Source organism: Heterodontus francisci, chromosome 3 (genome assembly GCF_036365525.1).
Source record: "Heterodontus francisci isolate sHetFra1 chromosome 3, sHetFra1.hap1, whole genome shotgun sequence".
NCBI classification, from domain to species: Eukaryota; Metazoa; Chordata; class Chondrichthyes; order Heterodontiformes; family Heterodontidae; genus Heterodontus; species Heterodontus francisci.
This window is the reverse complement of record NC_090373.1, coordinates 118,877,381-118,902,557: the sequence shown is the minus strand read 5'-3', so window position 1 is coordinate 118,902,557 and position 25,177 is coordinate 118,877,381. Positions and strand designations below refer to the sequence as shown.

The following is a 25,177-nucleotide window of genomic DNA, read 5'->3' as shown; positions in this document are numbered from 1 at the left end:
CGACAGCGCAGGAGTGGGGTATGGGCCAGACCTGCGCCACGTACAGCAACAACATGAACGCCTCGCACCTGATGACCAGGTGCTTACCCATAATGGAGAGAGATCGCTGCTCCCACATGCTCAGCTTATGTTGTACCCAGGCTACTTGCTCCTTCCAAGTTTTGGTGCACGCCTTGGCCTTTCCAAACCATATCCCCAGCACCATCAGGTAGTCTGACCTGACGGTGAAGGGGACAAAGGATCGGTCAGCCCAGTTCCCAAAGAACATGGCCTCGCTCTTGCCGTGGTTTACTTTGGCTCCCGAGGCTAGTTCGAACTGGTCGCAGATGCTCATCAGTCTGCGCACAGACAGTGGATCCGAGCGGAGGACGGCGACGTCATCCATGTACAGGGAGGCTTTTACCTGAGTGCCTCCACTGCCTGGGATTGTCACCCCTCTTATGCTCACATCCTTCCTAATAGACTCAGCAAAGGGTTCAATGCAGCAAACAAACAAGACAGGGGAGAGAGGACAGCCCTGTCTGACTCCAGAGTGGATCGGGAAACTTTCTGATTCCCACCCATTGATTGAGACTGCGCTACTGATGTTTGTGTAGAGCAGTTTGATCCAGTTGCAGATTCCCTCCCCAAACCCCATTTTGGAAAGCACCTCCATTATGTAGGTGTGCGATATCCTGTCAAAAGCCTTCTCCTGGTCCAGGCTGATGAGGCAGGTGTCCACCCTCCTGTCCCGCACATAGGCGATCGTATCCCTGAGTAGCACGAGACTATCAGAGATCTTCCTGCCGGGTACAGTACAGGTCTGATCAGGGTGAATCACCAACTTCAGAGTAGACTTGACTCAACTGGCTATGACTTTTGACAGAATCTTGTAGTCAACATTAAGCAGTGAGATGGGCCGCCAATTTCTGATTTCTGCCCTCTCCCCCTTCCGCTTGTAGATGAGGGTGATGGTGCATTTCCTCATAGATTCTGATGTGCTGCCAGCCAGAAGCGTATTCTCGTATACTTCCAGCAGGTCCGGGCCGATCCAGTCCCACAGGGCCGAATACAACTCAACTGGTAAGCCATTGCTTCTGGGAGTTATACTCGTCTTAAAGGACCTGACGGCGTTTGTCAGCTCATCCAGAGTTAGCGGTTTGTCCAGCCTCTCTCTCATGCTGTCATCTAAGACCTCTGTGATAGATGACAGGAAGGACTGGGAGGCTCTGCTGTCTGTGGGCTTCGCATCATACAGCCCAGCATAAAAGGATTTGCTGATCCTTAGTATGTCGGACTGCGAAGACGTTAACGAGCCATCCTCTTCCTTCAGAGCTCTCTGAGTGTACCTTTTGGAAGAAGTAATGTGAACACATCTCATCCTGCTCAATGGAGCGGACTCTGGACGGAAGATGATCTTGGAGGGCTCCATGGCAAAGAGTGAGGCCTGCTGACTCTTCATCTCATGGAGGTCCTCCTTGACCTCGACCCCCATCGACTGCAGCTGGAGCAGATTTTGCATACTTTTCTGGAGTTGGAACATTTCTCTCTGTCTCTCTCTCGCCCTCTGAACACCTTTGAAGATAAAGAACCTCTTGATGTTCTCCTTGATCACCTCCCACCAGTGAACTGGAGACTCAAAGAGGGGTTTCACGGTCCTCCAACCTTTGTAATCCCTTTTGAGTTCCTCAACGTTCTCTGGGGTCAGCAGTGTAGCATTGAGCTTCCATATCCCTCTGCCAACCTGCTGGTCATCCTGTAAGTGACAGTCAGCCAGTAAGAGGCAGTGGTCGGACAAGAACACCGGCTTGATGTCGGTGGATCTGACCGTCACAGCACAGGACACAAACTGGAAGTCAATCCTGGAACGGGCAGACCCGTCTGTTCTTGACCAGGTGTATCTATGCTGTGCTCCGTCTGCAGGTTTGCTGAAGACGTCGTGCAGTTTGGCATCTTTTACTGTTTCCATTAGGAATCTGGACGTAGCGTCCAGTTTGCTGTCATCTCTGCCGGATCGTCCAGCTGCATTGATGATGCAGTTGAAGTCACCGCCTAGAAAGACCGGCCTGGATGTCGCCAGCAGCAGTGGGAGCTGCTGGAAGTCGGTCAGCCGCTCGCTGCATTGAACCGGGGCCTACACGTTGATCAACTGGAGCGGAGCAATGTTGTACATTACATCTGCTATGAGGAGGTGACCACCCACCACCTACTTAACTTCGGAGATGGTGAAGTTACCTCCCCACAGCAAAATCCCAGGCCGGAGGAACGAGAATCATTACCCCCTGACCAGATCGATAGCCCGTGGGACCACAATCGCAACCATTGCCTGTAGGTGCTGAGGTGTGGTATTTCACACTCCTGCAGAAACAGTAGGTCGGCTTTGACCATGGCGAGGTAATCCAAGGTTGAAACACAACGCGTAGTGGATTTAATGCTATGCACATTAATTGAAGCTATCCTTATACCCATTTTTTTAAGTTAGTTGTTGCTTCCCATACCATTTGTCCTTGCTAGTCCCAGTCCTTCGGGATGTTCCTGCATAACCATAGTGTACACAAGCTGTTTCATGATCGTTGGGTTCAGAAACCCCTCCTGGTTTTTCATGCAGGGTTTGTTCTGCTGGGTGACATCGGGGGGGGGGGTCTTGTAGGCAGCAAGGATTGGGTTGTCCTCTGCTGTTCCCCTCTGTTCCTCCTCAAAAACATCACTGCTCCCGGCTTCCCGGAGCTGGAGTGCGCCAGACGTGTCGTTGCTCTCGGTGTCCCAGAGCTGGGATGTGCTGGGCATGTCGCTAGGTTTGGCGCTTTGGGTTTGGGGCGCACTGGGTCCATCACAGCTTCCAGTGCCCAGGGGCTGGGGGGCTTTATTTTCCAGCTCCTTTGAGTTCTGCCGCCTCTTTTGCAGGTGCCGTCATTCCGGCACTTCCTCGTCTAGTGAGGAGGAGCTGCTGTAGTCTGTCTCAGACTGTAGCCTCCTCTTGCCACTGGTTTGGGTGGTGGCCTGTTCCGCCTTTGGAGGTTTTTTCTTTGCGGTTTTCCTTTGTACCACTTGCCACTGACCTGTTTGTCCATCTGTTGCCTCCTCCTCCATTGATTCTGTCTGTGGAGAGGGGTTTCCGGGCACAGTGTGGGTGCTGGGTCGCTGGTTTCAGCTGCCTCCCCTTTCTTCTCCTTCTCAGGTAGACTTTCCTCGCTGCGGACAGGGTTGCTTGTTTCTTTTCCAGCACCAGACGCATTCATTGTTCCTTCTCCCGGCCTTTTCTTGGACCTTGCCACCTGAGCACAACTGAGGCAGCGTATGGGGCAGGTTTTGTAGAGGTGGCCTGCCGCACCGCACAAGTTGCAACACTTACTCTGCTTACAGTCCTTGGTCTGATGGCCTTCCTTCTTGCAGTTTTTGCAGAAAACCGTGCTGCAGTTAGCTGCCACGTGACCAGATTTACCACAGGTGTGACAAACCCTGGGCTGCCCAGCGTAGACCAAGAAGCCTCGACTTCCCCCGATAGCGAAGCTGGAGGGAAGGTGGATGATGGCTCCATTGGCATCGACCTTCAAAGTCACCTTGACCTGCCGCTTGCTGGTCCAAATCCCAAATGGATCCTTGACATCAGTGCTGCTGCCGGCCACCTCGACGCACCTGGCGAGAAAGATGAGTACATCCACAACGGGAACACGGGGATTATAGAGGTGAATTGTCACCACCCGGTCACGTTGTGACAGCAGCGTGAAGAGTGGCTCCGCTTTGAGGATGGACAGCGGCGCCTGGTTCCCTTTCTCCTTGAACACCTTCAGGAACTTGATGCATCCTGCCACATTCTTAAACGTCACGTCGAAATATCCACTGCTGGGGATGTCCTGCAGGCAGAAGATGTCCATAATAAAAACAAGAAATGCTGGAACCACTCAGCAGGTCTGGCAGCATCTGTGGAACGAGAAGCAGAGTTAACGTTTCAGGTCAATGACCCTTCTCTTTCCACCAGACCTGCTGAGTGGTTCCAGCATTTCTTGTTTTTTTTCCGGATTTCCAGCATCCGCAGTATTTTGCTTTTATTTTAGAAGATGTCCGTAGCTTGGAATCCACAACAATCGATGATGATTTTCTTGATGAAGAAGGGACGATCAACTGGTGCATATCCTTCCTTGTCCTTTACCACCACCCGAATGGTGTTACGCACTCCCTGGCCTGAAGCTCGAAGATTGGTTACAGCCATTTTACTCAAAGCATACCCAGGACAGGATCAAAGGGCACTGATAATGGTTTCTTCCCTGCCAGGTAAGAGAATCGGTGGCGGAGCTCGGATCACCGCGGGACGGGACTGACTCCTCCTGCCATGACCGATCCCCCTGGTAAGGCAACCCAAACTTACCCACACTCTCAGGTCCATGGTGTCAGCTGGGCTGCAGTCCCAGCAGTGGCCACCGCTCCCGGTGGCGCTGCTGAGACTAAGAGCTGCCGGCCGCTGATTAGCCGGCAGCTCACTGAGGCCAGACCTCCTCCCTCAAGTGGGTGGAAGTCCCGCCTTGGGCCAATTAAAGCCTGGGGATTCGTAAAATACGGGACGGATCCCAAGGCTGGGTGGAAGCGGGGTTGTCACCAACATTTACGTTGGAGTCCGGCTCCCGTCCGCCCACTTTAAAATTCCGGCCATGAACAGTCATGTCAAAGTCTCACTATATTCTGTTTCCTCCTCCCTTTAATGCTACTTTTGAACTTTTTGCTGTCTGATGTGTCTTGTGATGTTAGTTTTAGGACTAATGAGGAGAGAGTGGTAAGGATGAAACTTGTGGCTCAATTATGTTATTTTAAAGAGAAGTGCACACTCAATCTTCTATATTGAACCTGGATTCTTGTACAGAAAAGTGTGTTCTCTATGATTTATGTCTCTAATCATAGGCTGTGAAAGTAAACTGGTCAGTCATTACAGTTTGGGTGTTACACTATTATGTGACAAGAGTTCCTCTATTGTTTTCATTTGGATGCATGTTCTAACAAAGAGAGAGTTACAGAACAGAAGTTGTATTCTTTAAATATTTAACTCCTTTAAATGAATTAGGTTAAAATGGGATTCAGGGTTATAAGGACAGAGTTTGTTAATTGCTGTTTGAAGCATGATGATTTGTGAGCTGACTGCACCAAGGAAGCTAACCAATCATGTGTGATGCAAAGATTAGATAGATTGTCTAAATTATAATACTACATAATACTCACAATACCTGGCTGTACATGTATTTTAGTGCACGTTCTTTAAGTTGTATGCAATTAAATATTTTTTAAAACTCCCCACTCTTGTACAAGGCTGAACTCATCTGGCGCTACTACCAGCCACTCTACTGCAGTATACCTGGCAATCTCCTTGCCACTGTCAGCGCTCCTCCATGTGAGATGAGACAGCGAGCCCACTCTGTACTGCATGGGCTGGATTTTGTTCCCAGCCTGACGTTGGGTTCCATGGCGGAGTTGTGGGGGGGGGGGGCGTTGTTGGAGAATCGGAGTGGCAGCAGCCGCCACAGAATCCAACGCCGGGATTGTTGGGCCCAATCTTCCCGGTGGCGGGGAAGCTCTGTGGCAACCCTTCTGGTGTACTGTGAAAGGAGCCAACTTAGCATAGTTAAGTAATACATTTGCATGAATGAAAATATAAACCTCAGCGATCTTACCTTCAGTTCCCAATCCTCAGTGCAACGAGCAGCACTCACGCTCCTTCACTTACCCGTCCGGTGCCACCAAGGTGGGGAAAGGGTGAACTCTGCACTCTGATGGGTGAGGGGGAGGGGTGAACTCTGCACTTTGTTCATAGGGAAGTGGGGAAGGGAGCAACTCTGCACTTTGTTGAATTGTCTGCAGGGCTGGAGCCTTTTAAAAGTGGAGCCAGCCTCTGTTCCCGTCTCTTGTCACCACTTATTCACATACTGCTCCAATATTTTGTGGACCCCCTGGAAAGTCTTTAAGGACCCCCAGGTATCCGCAGACCCCAGTTTGAGAAGCACTAAAATATAAAAATATTTTGGACTTCCATCTGATTTACCTGAAGAGAGAAACTTTGTGGAACTTTTCTTCGAGAGATTAAACAGGTCAGATCCATAGAATTTCATGCTCTGTGAAAGGAACAGACTTGATGTGCCTAATGACCTTTACTTATTCCGAGCTTCTTTATATTCTTACTTAATGCCTAAACAACTGATATTTTACAGCGAGTAAAAGAAGTGGAAAATGCTGAGAAATTGCAAGAACAATCAAATTCTCATGTAAGTATCTCCCGCGTGATACAAGCCTCATATTAATTAAAGAATTTTCCAAATTTTAATATGTTACACTCAGTAAAGCTGTGCCCTTAGGTGACAATGGCTGTGAAAATTTTATACTAGCCCAAAAAGAGTGAACCTTTTGAGTCCTATTTTTCAAAGCACTTTTTAAACTCCAGCTTTAAGTTATTTACTTATTGGTTCACAATTGTCACTCAACTATTCCTATCCATGAAGGAGGTGCTCACAAGTCTTAGTCAGTGTCACACTGCAAGGTATCTGAGTGTGTTCTGGGATTAACCTCAGATTTGCCATTTTTTTCATATGAGCTCCATCTTCGTGCTGTAGATCTTCCTGACACCACGGTTGAGATAAGAAAAAATTATAGGTGTACTGTGTTTGAAGCATTAATGAGTTAGAAGGAGCTAGATTAAATTCAATTAACTTGCCATTAACCTGGGGTGGTCCTGTGATTTTTTTGCGTTTGCTATATTAGATCCCTCAGTATCCTACTGCCACTGTTAACTTCTTCCAGTGAGTTTGTCTGTTGGTGTCTTTAGTACTTACTATTTAAATTAAAATAGTTAAAGGCAAGCAACTGACATGGAATAAAACTAAAAAATACTAAAGCTAATCAAATTTCTTGATGAGATTTTTCTTTTAAAAAGGGTAATCGTCTAATTTAAGGACAATCAACTGAAAACTAATTGTGTAGTTTTTCTTTCAGTTACTGAAAAAGAATGAAGGTTTCAGTCATATCCCAGTTAGGAATCAGATATTTTTCTTCTGCACTGACCACCAGAGTAATGAAGGATTGAATAGATGTGCAACGGGAAGTAAGAGAGAACCAATATTTTCACAATGCGAGAGCAACTACAGGAACATTGGTAAGGAGAAAATGGGGCAGCAAGCGTACGTTAGACTGTTTCTAGATGACCTAAATGCACTGGCATACAGACTAGGGTAATCCCAGGTTAATCTCTGGTCTGTGCTGAGTTAACGGATCTAAGTGCAGCAGTGGAACTAGTAGTGTTGGCCTTAGTTCCTCCGGAATAGAGAGAGAAAATAATCAAACATCTTGGTCTTGATTGCCTCCCATTAATTTCTGCTGAAAAGTGAACAGCTCGCTTACAGAAAAAGTTGCCATTTGTAATTTTTTTTTTATTATACAGCACTGAAACAGGCCCTTCGGCCCACCGAGTCTATGCCAACCAACAAACACCCATTTATACTAACCCTACAGTAATTCCATATCTCCTACCTACACTAGGGGCAATTTACAACAACCAATTTACCTATCACCTGTAAGTCTTTGGCAGTGGGAGGAAACCAGAGCACCCGGCAAAAACCCACGCAGTCACAGGAAGAACTTGCAAACTCCACACAGGCAGTACCCAGAATCGAACCCGGGTCCCTGGAGCTGTGAGGCTGCAGTGCTAACCACTGCACCACTGTGCTGCCACTATGAAAGATACATTCGAAGGTGGAGCATGATCGATTGGTTTTCTTTCCTTCCTGATAATATTTTCATGTCGCATGAAGGCGCCTGCAACTTCACATGCACCTGTCATTTCGATTTCCATTCATTGTAACTTATGAAATAAGGCCAATTAACATGTATTTATTATACACAAAGGGAATAAAGCTGCACACGAATAAATGCCAAAGGTTTTGTTCAGTTGTTTTTGCAACATAGAATTTTCCTCCAGTTTTCACCCCCCCCCAAAATTGTTATATTCCTTCCTTTCCCTTAATTTTCACTTGGATCTGTATAGGTTCTTTCACAGTTGAGTAATTTTTAAAAATTCAAAGAAAATAAAAACTGAAAATTAAGAAACATATTCATGTACATATAAAAAACATGTCAAAAATTACCTTTAGTGGAATTTGCCTCTGTTTTTGGATAGTAAAATAGGCAAATAGACAGATTTCTATAAACTCAAGATTGCCTTCCGTAGGAACTTAATATTACTGCAACATTGGTACAATATTGGCCCAGATTATCCTGAAAACTTGCACCGTAGCAATGCATCTACGAGATATTAATCAACATCATTTTTCGAATGCAGATTTTCCAGGAGATTATGGCACAAGTGACTTAAACTATTTCTGAATGGAATGAAACAGGGTTGTATTCTAGCCCCCACTCTGTTTGGCATTATCTTTTCCATGCTGCTGACCTTCACCTTCCCTTCAGATATATGTTCGAACATAGGTACGAACATACGGTCTAGGAGCAGGAGTAGGCTATTGGTGGCCTTTATACCCTAGGCCCCTTTTATGCATTTTATGTCGAGGGGGCCCCTAACTTACCTGTAGTCCTGGCTCCATGTCCTCGGCTGGGCTGCAGTCCCAGCAGTGGCCACCGTTCAAGCGGGTGGAAGTCCTGCCTCAGAATTATTTAAGCCAGGGGACCCGTAAAATGCGGGACAGATCCCGAGACCAGGTGGAAGCGGGTTCGCCACCGACTTTTACGTCAGTGGACAGCTCCCGTCTGCCCGAAGTAAAATCCAGCTCTTTGACTCCCTTGTTTGTCAAGAATCTGTCCACCTCTGCCTTTAAAACATTCGATGACCCTGCCTCCACCGCTGTCTGGGGACAACAGCTCCACAGAATCCAGTCCCTCAGAGATAAAATTCCTACTCATCTCAGTCTTAAATGGGAGACCCCTTATTTTTAAACTGTGACCCCTAGTTTTTGTCTCTCCCACAAGGGGAAACATCCTTTCAACATCCATCCTGTTAAGTCCCCTCAGGATCTTATTTGTTTCAATAAGATCATCTCTCATTCTCCTAAACTCCAATGAATACAGACCCATTCTCTCCAACCTTTCATCATAAGATAACCCTGTCATCCCAGGAATATGGAAGGAGTCTACTTGCACACTCAGTCAGATGGCAAGCTCTACAATCTATCAAGACTGAAAGCGAAGACAAAAACACATTGTGTCCTGATCAGAGAACTCCTCTATGCTGATGTTGCGCCAGTCGTTCACATGGAAACTCACTACAAAGACTCATGGACTGTCTCTCCCATGCCTATAACTTGTTCTCCTTCACTATAAGCACCAAGAAAACCATGGTCATGGGACAAGGTGTTGCATCTCCACCCGATCACACTAAATAACACCCCACTGGAGGTTGTTAGCAAATCCTGCTCCCTTGGGTCCATGGTGACAGACAGCCTGTCCTTGATACAGAGGTTGATACATGCATGGGGAAAGCGGCTACCACCTTTGGCCGATTTGAGAAATGTGCATGAGAAAGCACTAAGCTGACCCTTAGGACCAAGCTGATGGTTTATTAGGCCGGTGTTCTCAGAACCTTGCTATATGGCTGTGAAACATGGGTGACTTACAACTACCAGGAAAAGAAGCTCAATAATTTCCATCTTCGCTGTCTGTGGTGCATTATGGGTATATTCTGGCAGGCCAAAATCACAGATGCAGCAGTCCTTGCAAAGGCAGAGCTCCCAAGTGTGTTAGCACTAATCAAACAGAGTTGGCTTTGGTGGATTGGACATGTCCGCAGGATGGAAGACGGTCGCATACCCAAAGACCTCTGTATGGTGAGGTAGCCAGGGCCAGACAACCAGCGGGGCACCCAAAACTCCACTTCAAGGATGTTTGCAAGGGTGACATGAAGGCCTTAAATGTTGACTATTGCACCAGGGAGTCACAAACTGGCGAAAAAGGGAAATGGCAACACATCCTGTGGACTGGTGAGCACCACTACGATGACCAGTTGCTACAGCAGCTTGGCAACAGACACCAATGTCAAAACAACAATTCACAGCACCACTTGGCAACTTCACGTGCAGCACTTGTGGCAGAACCTGGCTCTCAAGGATTGGCCTTCACAGCTAACAGCAAAGGTGCACCATGAGAAGACACCCCACCAAAATGGATTGTTTGCCATCTTTCGTAGATGGAAGGATGCCAACCAACGATACCACACCATATATGGGCCCTTTGCACTGCTCTGTCATTACCTTAGCTGAAACAGCACTTAAAGAAAATTTCTATAGCTCCAACCCCCTGGCCCCCCACTTACTAAAATTAATTTTGACTTTCCTGATTGGATGCTTGTCTTCTCGTGTAGTGTTGTAGTTTTTTGAAATTGCAATTGCATTGTACATTGTGCACTCTAGAGGCTGGTGTAGAACATACACTGTTGCTGGGTCAAAATCCTGGAACTCCCTTCCTAACAGCACTGTGGGTGTACCTACCCCACATGGACTGCAGCAGTTTAAGAATCTAGCACACCACCACCTTCTCAAGGGCAATTAAGGATGCGAAATAAATGCTGTCCTAGCCAGCAATGCCTGCATCGCACGAATGAATAAAAAAAAACACATGCTAGCAAAGCAAAAGTGAAACTAAGACAGTATAAAAAGAGAAGCCTTTATGTTCAGCTGCTGCAGTCTTAGTCTCTCTGTCTTTACCTCATAACCTATACCAAATTTGGCTAAACCTCATTCAAGACCCGAGAATATCACATTTCACTGCTGCTACTAGAAAATAATGCAGCTGGTGACCTAGCAGTGATGTGATTTCTCCAAGATTGATGTGGAAAACAGAGAGCTGTTTCTTTACAATCTTGCAAAGAGAAACATATCTCTGCAATTATCTCTAGCAATTTTTCAATTGTTAGAATTGTCATTTTATTGACTTTGTGTTTCTTACTTAGTATACTTAAAACTTGTTGAATATCTTGTTATGGTCAGGTGATGATCAAAGTGCTTCCCTCTTTTCCCTCTCCTTGTTTGACCACAACAGGTTTAATTTTTTTTTTAAGTGGATGTACTGGCCAATTCAGTGGGTGTTTGATTATTTTCTTGCTTTGATCATATCAAGAACCAAATGGACAGGTTTTTTTGCATTAAACAAAGAAAGAGGTTAACTTTATTGAACTTAAACTGAATTAATTAAAATAGTAAACTATGCTCCAACTTTCACACGCACGCACACACTAGAGATTCACACACCCAAATAGCTTACAGAATGGGGAAAGGTAGGTTGGTCAGGTGTAAGCCCATAGAAAAGAAAAGGGTATACAGTCTTTGGAGTTTGGTGATTCGGCTGGCTTCTTGCTGAATTCGGTGGCTTTGAAGCTTTTAGTTTGAAGAGATAGATGACTGATTTGGTGGGGCTCTTGGAGACAGCGATGTGGATGATTTCCTCCGAAAGACTTTCTGATTGTAGCTGGAGTATGAAAAGGTGGTCAGTTAACAGGCAGGATTTGAAGCTTGCAAGCTGAAAAGGAGAGAAAGAGAGAGAGAGAGAGGAAGGACCCCCACTTGGGTCTGCAGGTAGAAAAGTCCAGATGTTTTTCCTTGCTGCTACAGAGAAAACACTAGCTTAAAAACCACAGATGGGGAGGGACTTGACACAGGACAGTCACTCAGTGATTCAAGCATAGTAGCAGTATTTCTTCTTGCTAAAAGAAAAAGAACAAGCAGTTCCCTTAAACTTCCTGGGTCTTGGTTCTTGCCGGGATGAGCAGACATTTCGTCTCCATCCACACAGGCCTTGCAATATAGGATTGTTGTCCAACTCCTGGTCGACAGCGTCGAGCCAACAGGGTAACAGCAGCAAATGTTACAGACACCGATAGCGAGTACAATATATTTTATTAATAAGTCACATAAGAAACCAGTTACAAAGAATACGCAAACCTCACAATTCATATACACATTGCCCGTGTCTAGCCAAGGTGATTAGTCTCAGACTAGTCGGTTCTGTTACTGAATCCCTGACTCAGGGTTCTTCGTTCGAGTGTTGGTCCCCAGGGTTCTCACTCACGATCGTCCTGAGAGTCCAACCTTTATACCCTTGTCTACGTGACTTGTCGTGACTTGTCTCCTCTGTCCAAAATGACCCCGACTTCCTCTTGTGCGACCAACCGTCTCCTGATTCAATGATCACCTTTCTTTAAACCTGTTAACCCACTAGAACATTCTAAACTACGTTAATAATTCATTGCAAAGCTGGCTAGGTAAAATAGATAAGCTTTATGTCGAGATACACTCTTAACAGTCCCCCCTTTGATCCATTAGATTTACTTTTTTAGATCACTCTCATACTTCCTCACACTATACTATTTCTCATTTCCGCAAGGGAATATAAGCATTGGTTATAGCAATTCTCATTTGAAAATTCTTAATCAATCATTTCAGATACCATATCAAAACTAATGCAACCACTACCATTATACTAAAGATTAACATTATCACATGGGATATGATTCAGAACCATGGGTGCAGTTGGACATTGATCCCCCAGTCCCGCAGGTCACCCCACCAAGTGGTGACCTTTACCGGGTCTATCTCCTTCTATACGCCTCGTGAGTGTTGCACTATTTCAAAGAAGAACTGTACGATGATATTCAATCTGTCCCGTTCACGTTTAGATTCGATTTTAGATTCGATTTAGAGATACAGCACTGAAACAGGCCCTTCGGCCCACCGAGTCTGTGCTGACCATTAACCATCCATGTATACTAATCCTACACTAATCCCATATTCCTACCACATCCTCACCTGTCCCTATATTCCCCTACCACCTACCTATACTAGGGGCAATTTATAATGGCCAATTTACCTATCAACCTGCAAGTCAAGTTGGTAGGCAAAGGCTCAATCTCATTCTCGTACCTCTCCAAGTACTGTATCAAACTGTCCTTACACGTGGCCATAGATGCCTTGGAGGAAGATCCTCCACTCCTCCTGGTGCCGGCACCTAAAATAGCACCCCACCTCTACCACTGCCTGTAGTAACCAGTCCGGTTGTAAGACTGAAACAACCGAGACCACCCTCATCCCAACCCCCTTTGGGAGATTTGTCCAGAGACATGGAAGGGAAGGATTGGGATTTGAATGGGCTTTTTGACAGGCTAGTCCTACGGACCCCACCCAGAAGGAAAAAAAGGTCCTAGGCACCCTCCGCACCAAATGGGATGGCATAGGCCATCACCTGGGCCTGATGGTATGAGGAAACCAGGCCCAAAAATGATCTCAGCCCTTTAACATCAGTCGGGATAGGCAATTTTGCAATTGTTTTTTGACATTTATTTTCAATCTCATGTTTTCCCTGACTAATAACGATCCCTAAATAGGATACCCTTTCCCTCATTATTTGTGCCTTCTTTGGATTGAGTTTCAGTCGGTTAACCCCTAAGAATTACAGCAGTTCCTCCAAGAGCTGTATGTGCTGCACTCGGGTTTCTGTTTGTAGTAGCAAATCATCAACATACTGAACCAAGCATTCTGGGTGCGAGAAGTGCCGCAGAGCCTTGGCCAGCCGCTGGTGAAAGATAGATGGCCTATTGTGAAAGCCCTGAGGTAAACTGCTATCCTTTAAATGTGAAGGAAAATTTGTATTGACACTCGTTTACCAGGCGGATCGACCAAAATCCATTACTTATGTCAAGCACTGTAAAGTACTTAGCAGCAGGTAGTTGCGACATCAAGGTTTCTGGGCTAGTAGCTACTGTGGGAACGGTAAGCGGTGTTACTTTATTCAATTCTCAGTAATAAATGGTTAATCTCCAGGAACCGTCCGGCTTTTTAACTGGCCAAATGGGAGAATTGCTGGTTGACGCAATTGGTCTTAATACACCTTGCCGCAACGAGCTGTTAGTAACCTTCTCTATCTCGGCCTTGCCTTCCTTAGGGAAGCCGTACTGTTTCTGGGGTTTAGGATCTGGGCCCTCTATCAAGACTGGCCCTGCAATTCTCCCACATGCGTGTTTATGACTGGCAAAAGTTCCATCGTGCCGTCTTAGCAGCCCATGTACAACTATGTCAGATGTCATTTCCTCCAGTTTCATCCAGAGTTCGGCCATAGCATTTATCCGGTCTGCGTACTGCCCTGTGGGTATGTTGATGGGGCAGCCCTTCCTCACTTTCCAGATGCAACAGTTTACCGGATCAAATAGCAGGCCTTGCACCTTCATCAGATCTATCCCCAGAATGTGGTCATCGTCTCTCCCCAATTTCATAATAATGCATTGATGTTTAAATCTTACTTCCCCCATTTCAAAATCTAAAGGTTTGGAGAGGTCTGAGCATGACCAGTGAACACGTTTAAAACAATCTGTTCGGGGGTGCGCCCTGACGGATCAGTATCATGAAACCTATAAAATTCTAACAGGACTTGACAGGGTTGATGCAGGATGTTCCCGATGGTGGGGGGAGTCCAGAACCAGGTGTCATAGTCTAGGGATACGGGGTAAACCTTTCAAGACTGAGATGAGGAGAAATTACTTTACCCAGAGAGTGGTGAGCCTGTGGAATTGGCTACAACAGAAAGCAGTTGAGGCCAAAACATTGTATGTTTTCAAGAAGGAGTTAGATATAGCTCTTGGGGTAAAAGGGATCAAAGGATATGGGGTGAAAGCAGGAACAGGTTACTGAGTTGGATGATCAGCCATGATCATAATGAATGGTGGAGCAGGCTTGAAGGGCAAATGGCCTATTCCTGCTCATATTTTCCATGTTTCTATGTCTGTTTAGGATGGTTCTGGACCCTCTGGTGTCCCACCAAAACATTGCAAGGTGGCCTCTAACCCTGCATTGGACTACCGGCCTCTTGAAGTTGTCCCATTCCCCCGGCACACCCACTTTGCTGAGGCCTGGCACCATCAGTAGTCGTCCGCCGGATGGAGGGACGCCACTGGCTGGGGGCCCCGATCTCCTGGGCCCTCAAGGGGAAGGTCTTGTCTCGGACGGGGTGCCTCACAATTAGCCCTTCGTGGGGCTCTGCAATCCCTGGCAAAGTGCCCCGGCCTACCACAGTTGTAGCACCGGTCGCCTGGGGCATTAGTTCCGTCACTCTGTCCCCAATTTCCCCCTCTATCCCCATATGGAGGGGGAGGGCTATTGTGAGGACTGTGGTGACGCCCAACCCTTCTTCCCTGACCTCTGTTTCTCCCTCCATTCCTCCAGGCTACCCCTTGCTAGTTTTGGACTGCACTAACCTTCCCTTTTGTTTGTTTTGTTTTCTCCTCTTGCTTTTTATTTTCCTTTTCCATCACCTTTTCCCAAGCTCTAGTCATCTTGAGTTGGACCCGAGCCTCAGTGTGGCCAGCGTCCTTTGGGTCGAACCCATCACATGCATCTTGGTATGTTTCATTCGCATGGGCTATGATAGTACACTTCCATGTGCTTTGCTTTTGAATGGGCAGATTTGTCCTTACCAGGCCAGGCCCGTATACCCTATCAAAATTATTCCACAGGTGATTGGCAAATGCCATGGGATGTTCATTTGGGCCCTGCTGGCACTGTCTCAAACAAGCAGCAGGGTCTCCTCTGTTGAGGCCAGCTGCATTTAGAATAGCTGGCCTGATCTGGTCTGGAGTGCCCTCCCCTTGTTGTTTATCTTGTGATATGGCCGAAAATAGGATGGAACCTATGCTCATGCCAAGCAGTTTCACTTCCTCTGCATCGTCCAAGGCGTACAGAGATTCTAATTGAGTGACAGCGGCAAATGTGGCGTACGGGTCTCCCATCCTGTTATAGATGGAAATATCCTTTTTCATTTCAGACAGCTGTGTGATCGTATATGGGATGGTGTAACTTACTGCCCCTGGCTGTTGGGCTTGTGGTTGTTGTTGCTGTCCTAGAGGGGCTGGGACTGCCTGAGCTCCTCCCTGCCCTCCCTGCCCTGATTCTGATTGGCGGGTTGGTCCGCTGTCCATCGCGTCACCAGAGGATGCATCGGCTCTGGCGCAAGCGGCGGAGGCGGGGCAGATGCGTCCGCCGGGGGGGGTTCTTCTGGGGGTGGTTTATCCTAATCATAGCCATCATGGCCCCAGCCGTATCACTAGGCTTCCTCATCTAATCCTCCCCAGTCGGGTGTATCATTACCCAAGTCGTCATCATCCTGCCCCCTAGATTTATCTCCAAAGCACAAATGATCCCTCTTTGGACCGATAACTGATTTCTTAGCCTGTCTGTTTCTTTCTGACATTTAGTGTGGCTAGCCGCCTCGTGAACCCTGCTCTTCGAGGTCTGTTGCAGAACTTGTAGTGCAGCTTGGAGGTCTGTACATTTCTGCTCTACCTTCCGTTTTACTTCCTGTGCCTGTGTGGCATCTCGTTCCGCCTTACAGTGACTGGACTCCGTCTTCTCGGCCTGAGTCTGAAAACTACTCACATGTAACATGTAATTGGCACACTGTTGTTCCCAGCACTGTGCCTTTTCCTACCACTCGTCAGCCTGTTTCTCCATTTGTTCCAGGCAACATTTTAAAACTACCGCTTCTGCTTCCCTTTCTACTAATTCTTTCAGGCAACAAGTAATTGCTGCAGCCTTTCGGATTTCCGCAGCATTTCTTTTACTGTTATTCCCATGGGCCTTCGTCCATATTGATTCGGACATGGATCTCGGACTCGCATAATTATCCGTACAATAGTTCATCTATTTAGGCCACTCCTTATTCACATAATCGCACAACGCCACATACCACATGGGCTGCTGCTCCGTCATATTGTTGTCACCTACTGGTATATTTAAACTGCTGTTTTAGGTTTCGGACATGGCGGGGTCTCTCAAAATTCGAGCTAACCCTTCAATCTGTGCCCACCTAGGGATACCAAATTCTGTTCTCCAACTCCTGGCCAACAGCGTCAAGAGTCAACAAGGTAACAGCAGCAAATATTACAGACACCAACACTGAGTACAATATGTTTTATTATTAAGTCACATAAGAAACCAGTTACAAAGAATATGCAAACCTCACAATTCGTATACACATTACCCGTGTCTAGCCAAGGTGATCAGTCTCAGACTAGTCGGTTCTGTCACTGAATTCCCTGACTCAGGGTTCCCCGTTCGAGTGTTGGTCCCCAGGGTTCTCGCTCGCGATCGTCTCGAGAGTCCAACCTTTATACCCTTGTCTACGTGACTTGTCTCGACTTGTCTCCTCTGTCCAAAACGACCCCAACTCCCTCTTGCGTGACCAACCCTCTCCTGATTCAATGATCACCTTTCTTTAAACCTGTTAACCCACTAGAACATTCTAAACTACGTTAATCATGTCTTGCAAAGCTGATTAGGTAAAATAGATAAGCTTTATGTCGAGATACGCAAAACTAATGCTAAGTTCACTCTCAACAGGATACAGTGTTGCAAATTAGGGGGCCATCTTAAACCGCTAGCAAAGTCATCTTTTATCCCTTCTTTTAAAAATTTCTTTAAAAAAATATAAATTAAGATCATAGAAACAGGGATTCTTCAAAGAAAGATAACAGTGGTCTGGATTTTCTTCTGATCTCCAACTGCCTCTTTTAGTCCAAAAACAACTGGCAGTTTAACAGTTCAACATGAAACTTATCTTTTTCTAGGCAAGTCCCATGATAATCATAAATTCTGTCTTGACACAACACAACCTTACTGCTATGTTTACTTGAAATCACATGTTTTGCGTTACTTGTTTACTGGTCAAACCTTTTTGTTGACATTCCTTTTAAAAAAAACACCCAAAGTTCAGGCTCTTCTGTTTTAAAATATGGGGCTGAATTTTATGAGTGCGCCGCAAATCGCGGTGACATGCACTGATCTCGGTGGTCCACTCGCGCGGATAGCGCCATCGCTGAGCCCCCGAATGATATTTCACGCAGGGACTCATTTGAATGGAGGGAGCAAAGCAGCCGCCCCCAGTGACGTAGAGAGGGCGGCTGGTGCCATTTTTAAAGGGCTTCAAGCCCTTCAGGTAGAGTCAAATGTTTAAAGGTGCCGGCACCCAGAAATGACAAATAAAATTTCAGTGATACTTGCAAACCCCTTTCCAACACCAACCGCCCCCCCCCCCACCACCCCCGCCCACTGAGTTATCAATTAATAAAATAACCCATCCCTCCGGAAAACCAATTTTTACATTTATGTACTTTCATCACCCCCCCCACCCCCCCACCACCTCAGCACCCTTGACCCTCAACCCCTTCCCACCATCCCCACACCCAGTTGGAGCGGTTTTCCCCGCTCCCACCCGCCCTGAAATTTTCATTCCTTCTCCGTCCCCACCAGTGTCATGCCTCGGAACTCCGAACAGAGTTCCGCAGGTATGGGAGTTCCAGCCAGTGGCCGGAATATCAGCGTGAGATGGCCGTCGCTACCAGGTAGGTAATTATTCTTTCATTTTAATCCCATTCGCATATTAAAATGAAGGCCCCACCGCTTGGCAGTGAGGCCTCGCGCCGCCGGTAAAATATGATGGGGCCTTCTCGGCATTGGAGGTTATGGCAGGCCTCTCCCAGAAGAATTTTCCGGGTCCCCCCGCCACAACCCCCGCTGCCGAAGGGCTCATAAAATTCAGCCCATAGATTCCAGATGAATCAGTATCCACAATCCAACTATAATTTCTTAAAAGATATTTTACACAGAGAAACGGAAGCATTCACATAACAACAGTAAGTAAGTAATCAAAAATGTACTGAATTGGCCAGAACAACCACTTTCATAAAGAATTAAACCTGTTGTGGACAAGCAAGGAGAGAGAAAAGAGGGAAGCCCTTCGAACCCTCCTCACTTGACCATAGCAATTGCCTTCTTTATTGCTGGCTACTGTATAAACAGTGAATTTTTGCTTCGGTTGACTGTTTCTGCACTGTACAGTATTATATATTGTGGCCAATCAATGGATATAGTGATTGTTTAAATAGCTAAGCTTTCTATTTTTAAGCTTCTGAACCATAAGTTCCAGGCTTGTCTGTGAAGAAAGTGTTTGAGGATGGTGCTGATTCCATGCTTCTTTCCAAAGATGACTCAGCCTGGCTGACATTCTGGTAGTGGTACAATGAGTGGGCTCTGTCCAAGCCACATTGCTATGAAACATTATACCCAGGAACTTCTGCTGTCTAATGGCCTTGATTGATTTTGACAGCAGCTCAATTCTCACATCCTGTTTCTTTTTGTGCTTGCTTCTACTGGAGAATGGCATGCAATGTAGTTTTCTGGGAGTTCATCAGAATTTACCATCAGCATATCGATTCCTCCAGATCAAGGCACCAATGGTGTTTTCCTGATGTTATTGACGAGTTCATGGAGGATATCCAAATGGTGATGTCCTCAGAAAACTCTGAGTAAGCCCCAGTCCTCTGCTCAAGTGTTGATATTTCATTGGCATGAATGAAGAACAGGAGCGGACTGAGTACCAAGCCCTGGGGAATCTCCTGGTGGAAATTGCTGTCTCTACTCTGGCACCACTCTTGCTCTCTGCTAGGTTATTCAATCTCCATTGAATCAGCTCATTGTGAAGGTCAGGTTGGGCGATGGCAGTCCAAAGCAGAATCTCACAATTTCAAGCTATGATGTATTTTGTATAAAATATCTGTTAAAAAGTAAGAAATGTATATTGTTCCACAGAAACGACATCTGCTTTGGAAGGTGCCCGTGTAGTCAGCTTAACTCAAGATAAAAGAAATTCAAAATTTAATTCACCTCTGGCAAGCAATGAAAGGTAAGAAAAGAAAACACAACAGTTTAAAATGCAGGGTTCAGTATAAAATGCATCAAATCTCAGTCATGAGGATGATGCCATTTTATTTTAACATGTTTCCTTTTACCTATGATTAATAGCTGTTTGATCAGTTCCTTCTTCAAGCTGCCATACAAACTCCCTGATGTGATTACTTTGATATGATCCTGAGAAATAATTCAATATGCTATTACTGTACAGAGCAATCAATGAAAACAAAATCAATGTTGATTAGAAAGAGTACATTTTAAAACCCTTTCAAAAGGGATAGGGAATAAAAATCTTAAAACTGCATGTTGTGAATTCAGACTTACAGCAATTGTTTGGATTTTCAGAGTGGCAAATAGGAAGGTGCATAATTTAACAGATAGTTGTTTATATTTTAATTTGTTGGAACACTGATCTTAGTGTAGCATGATGGTACATTATATTGTGTAAATACACTGTGCTATAATATGATTCCTAATCATGATTTCCAACAATTGACTTTCCAATCAAATAATTGCAGTTGAGCTGCAATTAGCTTGGTTGCCTTTCCTCTTGGTTGGGATTAGTACTTAATGCAGAGAGACTTGAAAGAAAATAAAGAACTGGTATTTAAAATATATATTACATATATGCTATATATATAATATATATATGATAGCAACCCTTTAGCATTGAATGTTGGGGGACTAACCTTGAGTAGAAAGCAAGGTAGAGATAAATAGAAATAAAAAGAAACTGTCAATACTGGAAGTCTGAAATAAAACCAGAAATTGCTGGAAATAAACAGCAGATCCATCAACATTGACAGGCTTGCTGTGTATTTTCAGTATTTTCTGTTATATCTTAACAGCAGAAAGAATATTGATCTTGCTCCCCATAAACTACATGGTGAGTTCGCAGTTTTAGCTTTACAACTAGAGTGGGACCCAAGTAATAGCTCAATACATCTAACAGGAAAGACAGCAATTTAGTAGTCCAGATACACAGCTTTGTGGATTTAGGAGCAGAGTTTAGTGCAAAAATGGAAAACATTCAGCAGGTCAGGCAGCATCTGTGCAGATAATACAGAGTTAATGTTTCAGCTCTGTGTGACCTTTCATTGGAACTGAGTTCACTGCATCCAATTCACAGCCTGCACAATTTGTTGCAAGATTTACTCTAAGTCATCCATCTTCTTGTGGCTGACTGAAGTGTATCATTAGCTGCAGGACACCTGTCCAATTGGAAAGCTATGCATGGGCAACTAAAGAAACACTTTGAGTGAATTCTTCCCAGATCCTGTACCACCGATGGGACTGTATATTCAGCAAGTGGCTTATTGGAAAACCACAATATTTCATCCATTGAAGTATATTATAAAGAGAGCTAAGCTTTATCTTGTTTTAAATAGGTGTTAATTTTCTAGTTGGTTCTGGCACAATAAATAAATTCTAAAAATGGCAGTTCATTTTTTAAAAAAGAGGACAGAAAAATAATTCATCAAAGCTCTCAAACCACCAGCTGTAATACAGTGGAACATATCAGAAAGGAAGGTAATGTCTGTTTAGTCACTCGTATTAGGCCTGGCACACACTCATAATGAACAGTGAATTACCTCATTGCCAGCAAGTATCCTTTCTCATGAATCGTGTTTGGAAATAAAATCCTTGCTAAACTTGTAAATTTTAAAGGTATTAATTTTGGTCTTAATAAATTGGACTTTGATGACTGAAATTTTATTTACCTTTGGCTATAAACTTACTCTTCTATCAGGATGGCGTTCAGTAAGAGATCTGCATCCCACCAAAAAAAAATTCTATGTTGGCTTTATTTTCCACAGTCCTCAGAAACTAGGTCTATGGTGCCAGGCGTCACCATTTTCACAAAGACAAAGAACCAAAGCTCCTGTATCTACTTTGGTAGATATCTACGAAGAAGAACAAACCCACAACATATCTACTGTAGACTAACATAGACAAGCAGGTATGTATATTATTGTACAATCAATTCCATGTTACAGTCTACGTAACCATTCAGACCCCAAATCTAGATGTTCTTGATAGCACATTAACTGATATTCCAATCAACTCTGGTAGAACTTTTTACCTCATTGATAATATTTCAGAGCTATTTTTCTGAGAAGACTCAGAATAAAGTAGTCTTTGAACTGCATTTGATCTACTGCTCCATTTGTAATTAATATAACTATATCTTTCCAGGTGGTTGCTAATGTAAAGTGTTTTGAAAACATCAGGAACCCTCGGGAGCTCCACTTACACCAGAAAAGTGGAGTTACTCTGCACAAATCTCATCGAATCTGACAGAGCCTACTTTAAATAGCAACAAAGCTGGTTGCTGCAAATGCACTTCAAGGACATCAATACATGTCATGACATATGCAGTAATTTATTAGATGTTGGAAAGTCTTAAAAAGTCAAAAGTACCAGTGATGGCTTTGTTAAATGAGTAAAATATTATAACATGCTCTGAGTTAATTCATATATATTTATTTAATTGTATTCACTAGATAGATTCAGATAATGAAGACCCTTCGAACAATTTGATCTCTGCCTTTCAGAATGCCAACCACACTGATTCCCAATTACACCACCTAGTTATTTCTCTAAACGAATCCAGTGTCCTGGATTTAATTACACTTCCTGACCTTGATCACCTTATATAAAGAAATACTTTTTGATATTGTCCCTAAATTTGCCCTTTGTAACCCTAAATCTTTGTTCTCTTGCCCTGTGCCTGAAAGGATTGCTTCAGGTTTCCTTTCTCTATTTCATTGAGTATCTTATGCAACTATACAAGGTCATCGCTAAGATTTGTTGTGCAAAGCTGAAGTGTCCTCGTTTATCAGTTGTTCCTCATAGGTCTTCGTACTGACACTGGAGACCAGGTTCCTTGATCATCTCTGCACTTCCTTGGAGGCCAGTTGTTGTTGTAGATTATTGGAAATGTAACACAATAACAGAGACAGAATAGCGCAAAACTATAGAGGAATTTAAACAACAACTTGCATTTATATAGCACCTTTAATGTACCAATCATCTCAAGACATTTCACAAAGGCATAATCAAAAAAAAAGGATGAGTTGAGGAAGGAGATATTATGAGTGATGACCAAAAGTTTGGTCAAAGAAATTGAATTTTACAGCAGGATTGGGGCAAAGAATGATTAGGGAGAAAATTCCAAAATGTGAAGCCTAGGTGGCTGAAGGCATGGCAGCCAAAGGAACAGCAGCAAATGGTGGAGCAAAAGAATGGAATTTCAAAGAGTGTAGTCTAGATGTATAAAAGTACATCTGCCAAATGCCTGAGATTGTAGGAACTCATCAGACATTAGAACTAAATTTCAATCCTAAAACATGTACTACAATACCATATATATTGTTATATTTGATAAGAATTGCACCCTAATATAGTCCACAAGCTTCATAACATCAAGAATTCAGTTTTCTATATGATTGATAAATACATTGAACTAATAATGGCTAACATTCATTTTTTTTTCAACAGTAAAGGGATTTTATAAACCTTTAAGGAGATGCAAGTTTTTCTGCATTTCTGTATTTCTTTGATAAATTGTCAGGCAAAGCTAATCTTTTGATTGAAAACAGTAATTATGACCTCTACTATTAAGTTGTTTCTATGAAGATAAAGGAAACAGGATAGGAACAAACACATTGTTGGTTTTGAACCAGATCAGACCTCTAACTGAAGTGCTGTGTCTGAACTAGTCCAAATGGCTTGGGGTGACATGTTGACAAGAGCATTACCAATACTTGATAGTTTGTTGATTTTGTAATATTTTCATATATATAATATTTGGGGCGGCACAGTGGCACAGTGGTTAGCACCGCAGCCTCACAGCTACAGCGACCCGGGTTCAATTCCGGGTACTGCCTGTGTGGAGTTTGCAAGTTCTCCCTGTGTCTGCGTGGGTTTCCTCCGGGTGCTCCGGTTTCCTCCCACATGCCAAAGACTTGCAGGTTGATAGGTAAATTGGCCATTAGAAATTGCCCCTAGTATAGGTAGGTGGTCGGGGAATATAGGGACAGGTAGGGATGTGGTAGGAATATGGAATTAGTATAGGATTAGTATAAATGGGTGGTTGATGGTCGGCACAGACTTGGTGGGCTGAAGGGCCTGTTTCAGTGCTGCATCTCTAAACTAAACACTGAGACACAATTCCTCTCCTATCTCTGTGAAGAACATACATTAAAATAACTGTGCAAAATTAACACATTGCTAACAAACTTGAGTGTTAATAATGCTGTGTAATGTTATAAAGGAAATATATTCAACTGAATAATCTCAAATGTTATAGCTTTTTTACAGAATGCTAATAATGAAGAGTTTTCAAGCATAGATCTCATGAACAGGCAATACTGAGAAATGCCAGAAAGTATGTATATTACATCCTTTTGTAAAGAACTGTACAGATGAATTCCTAAGAACATACAAGCAGACATCTCGAGACTCAGTTTTCAAATTGACATTACAAACCTAAGAATTTAAGTCACTGATTTCTCCACACTGCAAGAACCAATGAGAATTTGGTTAAAGGCAGAAAATGCTGGAAAAACTCAGCAGTATCTGTGGAGAGGAAAGCAGAGTTAACATTTCAGCTCTGTGATCTTTCATCAGAACTGGGAAACGTTTGAAGATGTTTTCTGATGTGCTCACAGCAGCCTAAGTCTCAGAGATCTACCCTATAATCTCCAATGCTGGCAATAGTTTTCCAAGGCTTTCTGAAACCACATCAAACATTGTCGTTTCCCTAGGACAATGTCAGAATAGGGTAGAAACTCACTGACAATTTAGTCCCTCAGCTTTGGTCTCTTGTACAGCTGCTGACTTGATGTGGCAGGGGAACACCCTCCAAGCCACACACCATTCTGACTTGGAACTATATCGCTGTTCCTTCACTTTCACTGGGTTAAAATCCTGGAGCTCCCTTCCTAACAGGACTGTGGGTGTACTTACACCCCAAGGACTGCAGCATTTCAAGAAGGCAGCTCACCACCACCTTCTCATGGGCAATTAGGGCTGGGCAATAAATGCTGGCCTGGCCAGCAATGCCCACGTCCCATAAACGAATATATAAAAAAAATTTACAGGACAGAAACTTAGCAGGTTCAAGTTTCTGAAGTTCGTCTGTGTTAGTGTACTGTGCGTGAAGTAGGTGCATGGTACAGATACAAACAAGAGGGAGAATTAAAGCAAGGATAAACAGTATGATGGTGCAATACACTGAAGTCTGGATCAGAGTTTGATTAGAAATGCTAGTATCTATTGACTTCGACATGCTGATTTCCTACTGGGCTAGATTTTGATGTCAGTGACACAGCAACAGTACTCACTGCTGACATCAATTCAAGCTACGCATCAACCGACTGCAATCCCCATAGCGGGAATTTCACAGAATCACAGAATAATACATTGCAGAAGAGGCCCTTCGGCCCATCGAGTCTGCACCGATGCATTAAAACACCTGACCTGTC

General features: G+C 44.4%; 1 protein-coding gene across 6 annotated transcripts in view; it reads left to right on the top strand.

Moving 5' to 3' along the window:
* The window catches only part of LOC137352748 (cytosolic carboxypeptidase 2-like), a 276,792-nt gene extending 252,879 nt beyond the window's left edge, over nucleotides 1–23,913 (top strand). For all 6 annotated transcript variants that reach the window (XM_068018533.1, XM_068018561.1, XM_068018522.1 and 3 more), the window contains 5 exons: nucleotides 6,171–6,224; nucleotides 6,949–7,108; nucleotides 19,587–19,680; nucleotides 21,506–21,648; nucleotides 21,885–23,913. In XM_068018533.1, coding sequence (XP_067874634.1) covers nucleotides 6,171–6,224; nucleotides 6,949–7,108; nucleotides 19,587–19,680; nucleotides 21,506–21,635 — 438 coding nt within the window. In that variant the 3' untranslated portion in view covers nucleotides 21,636–21,648; nucleotides 21,885–23,913. The remainder of the gene's footprint in view (nucleotides 1–6,170; nucleotides 6,225–6,948; nucleotides 7,109–19,586; nucleotides 19,681–21,505; nucleotides 21,649–21,884) is intronic.
* Nucleotides 23,914–25,177: the final 1,264 nt, after the last annotated feature.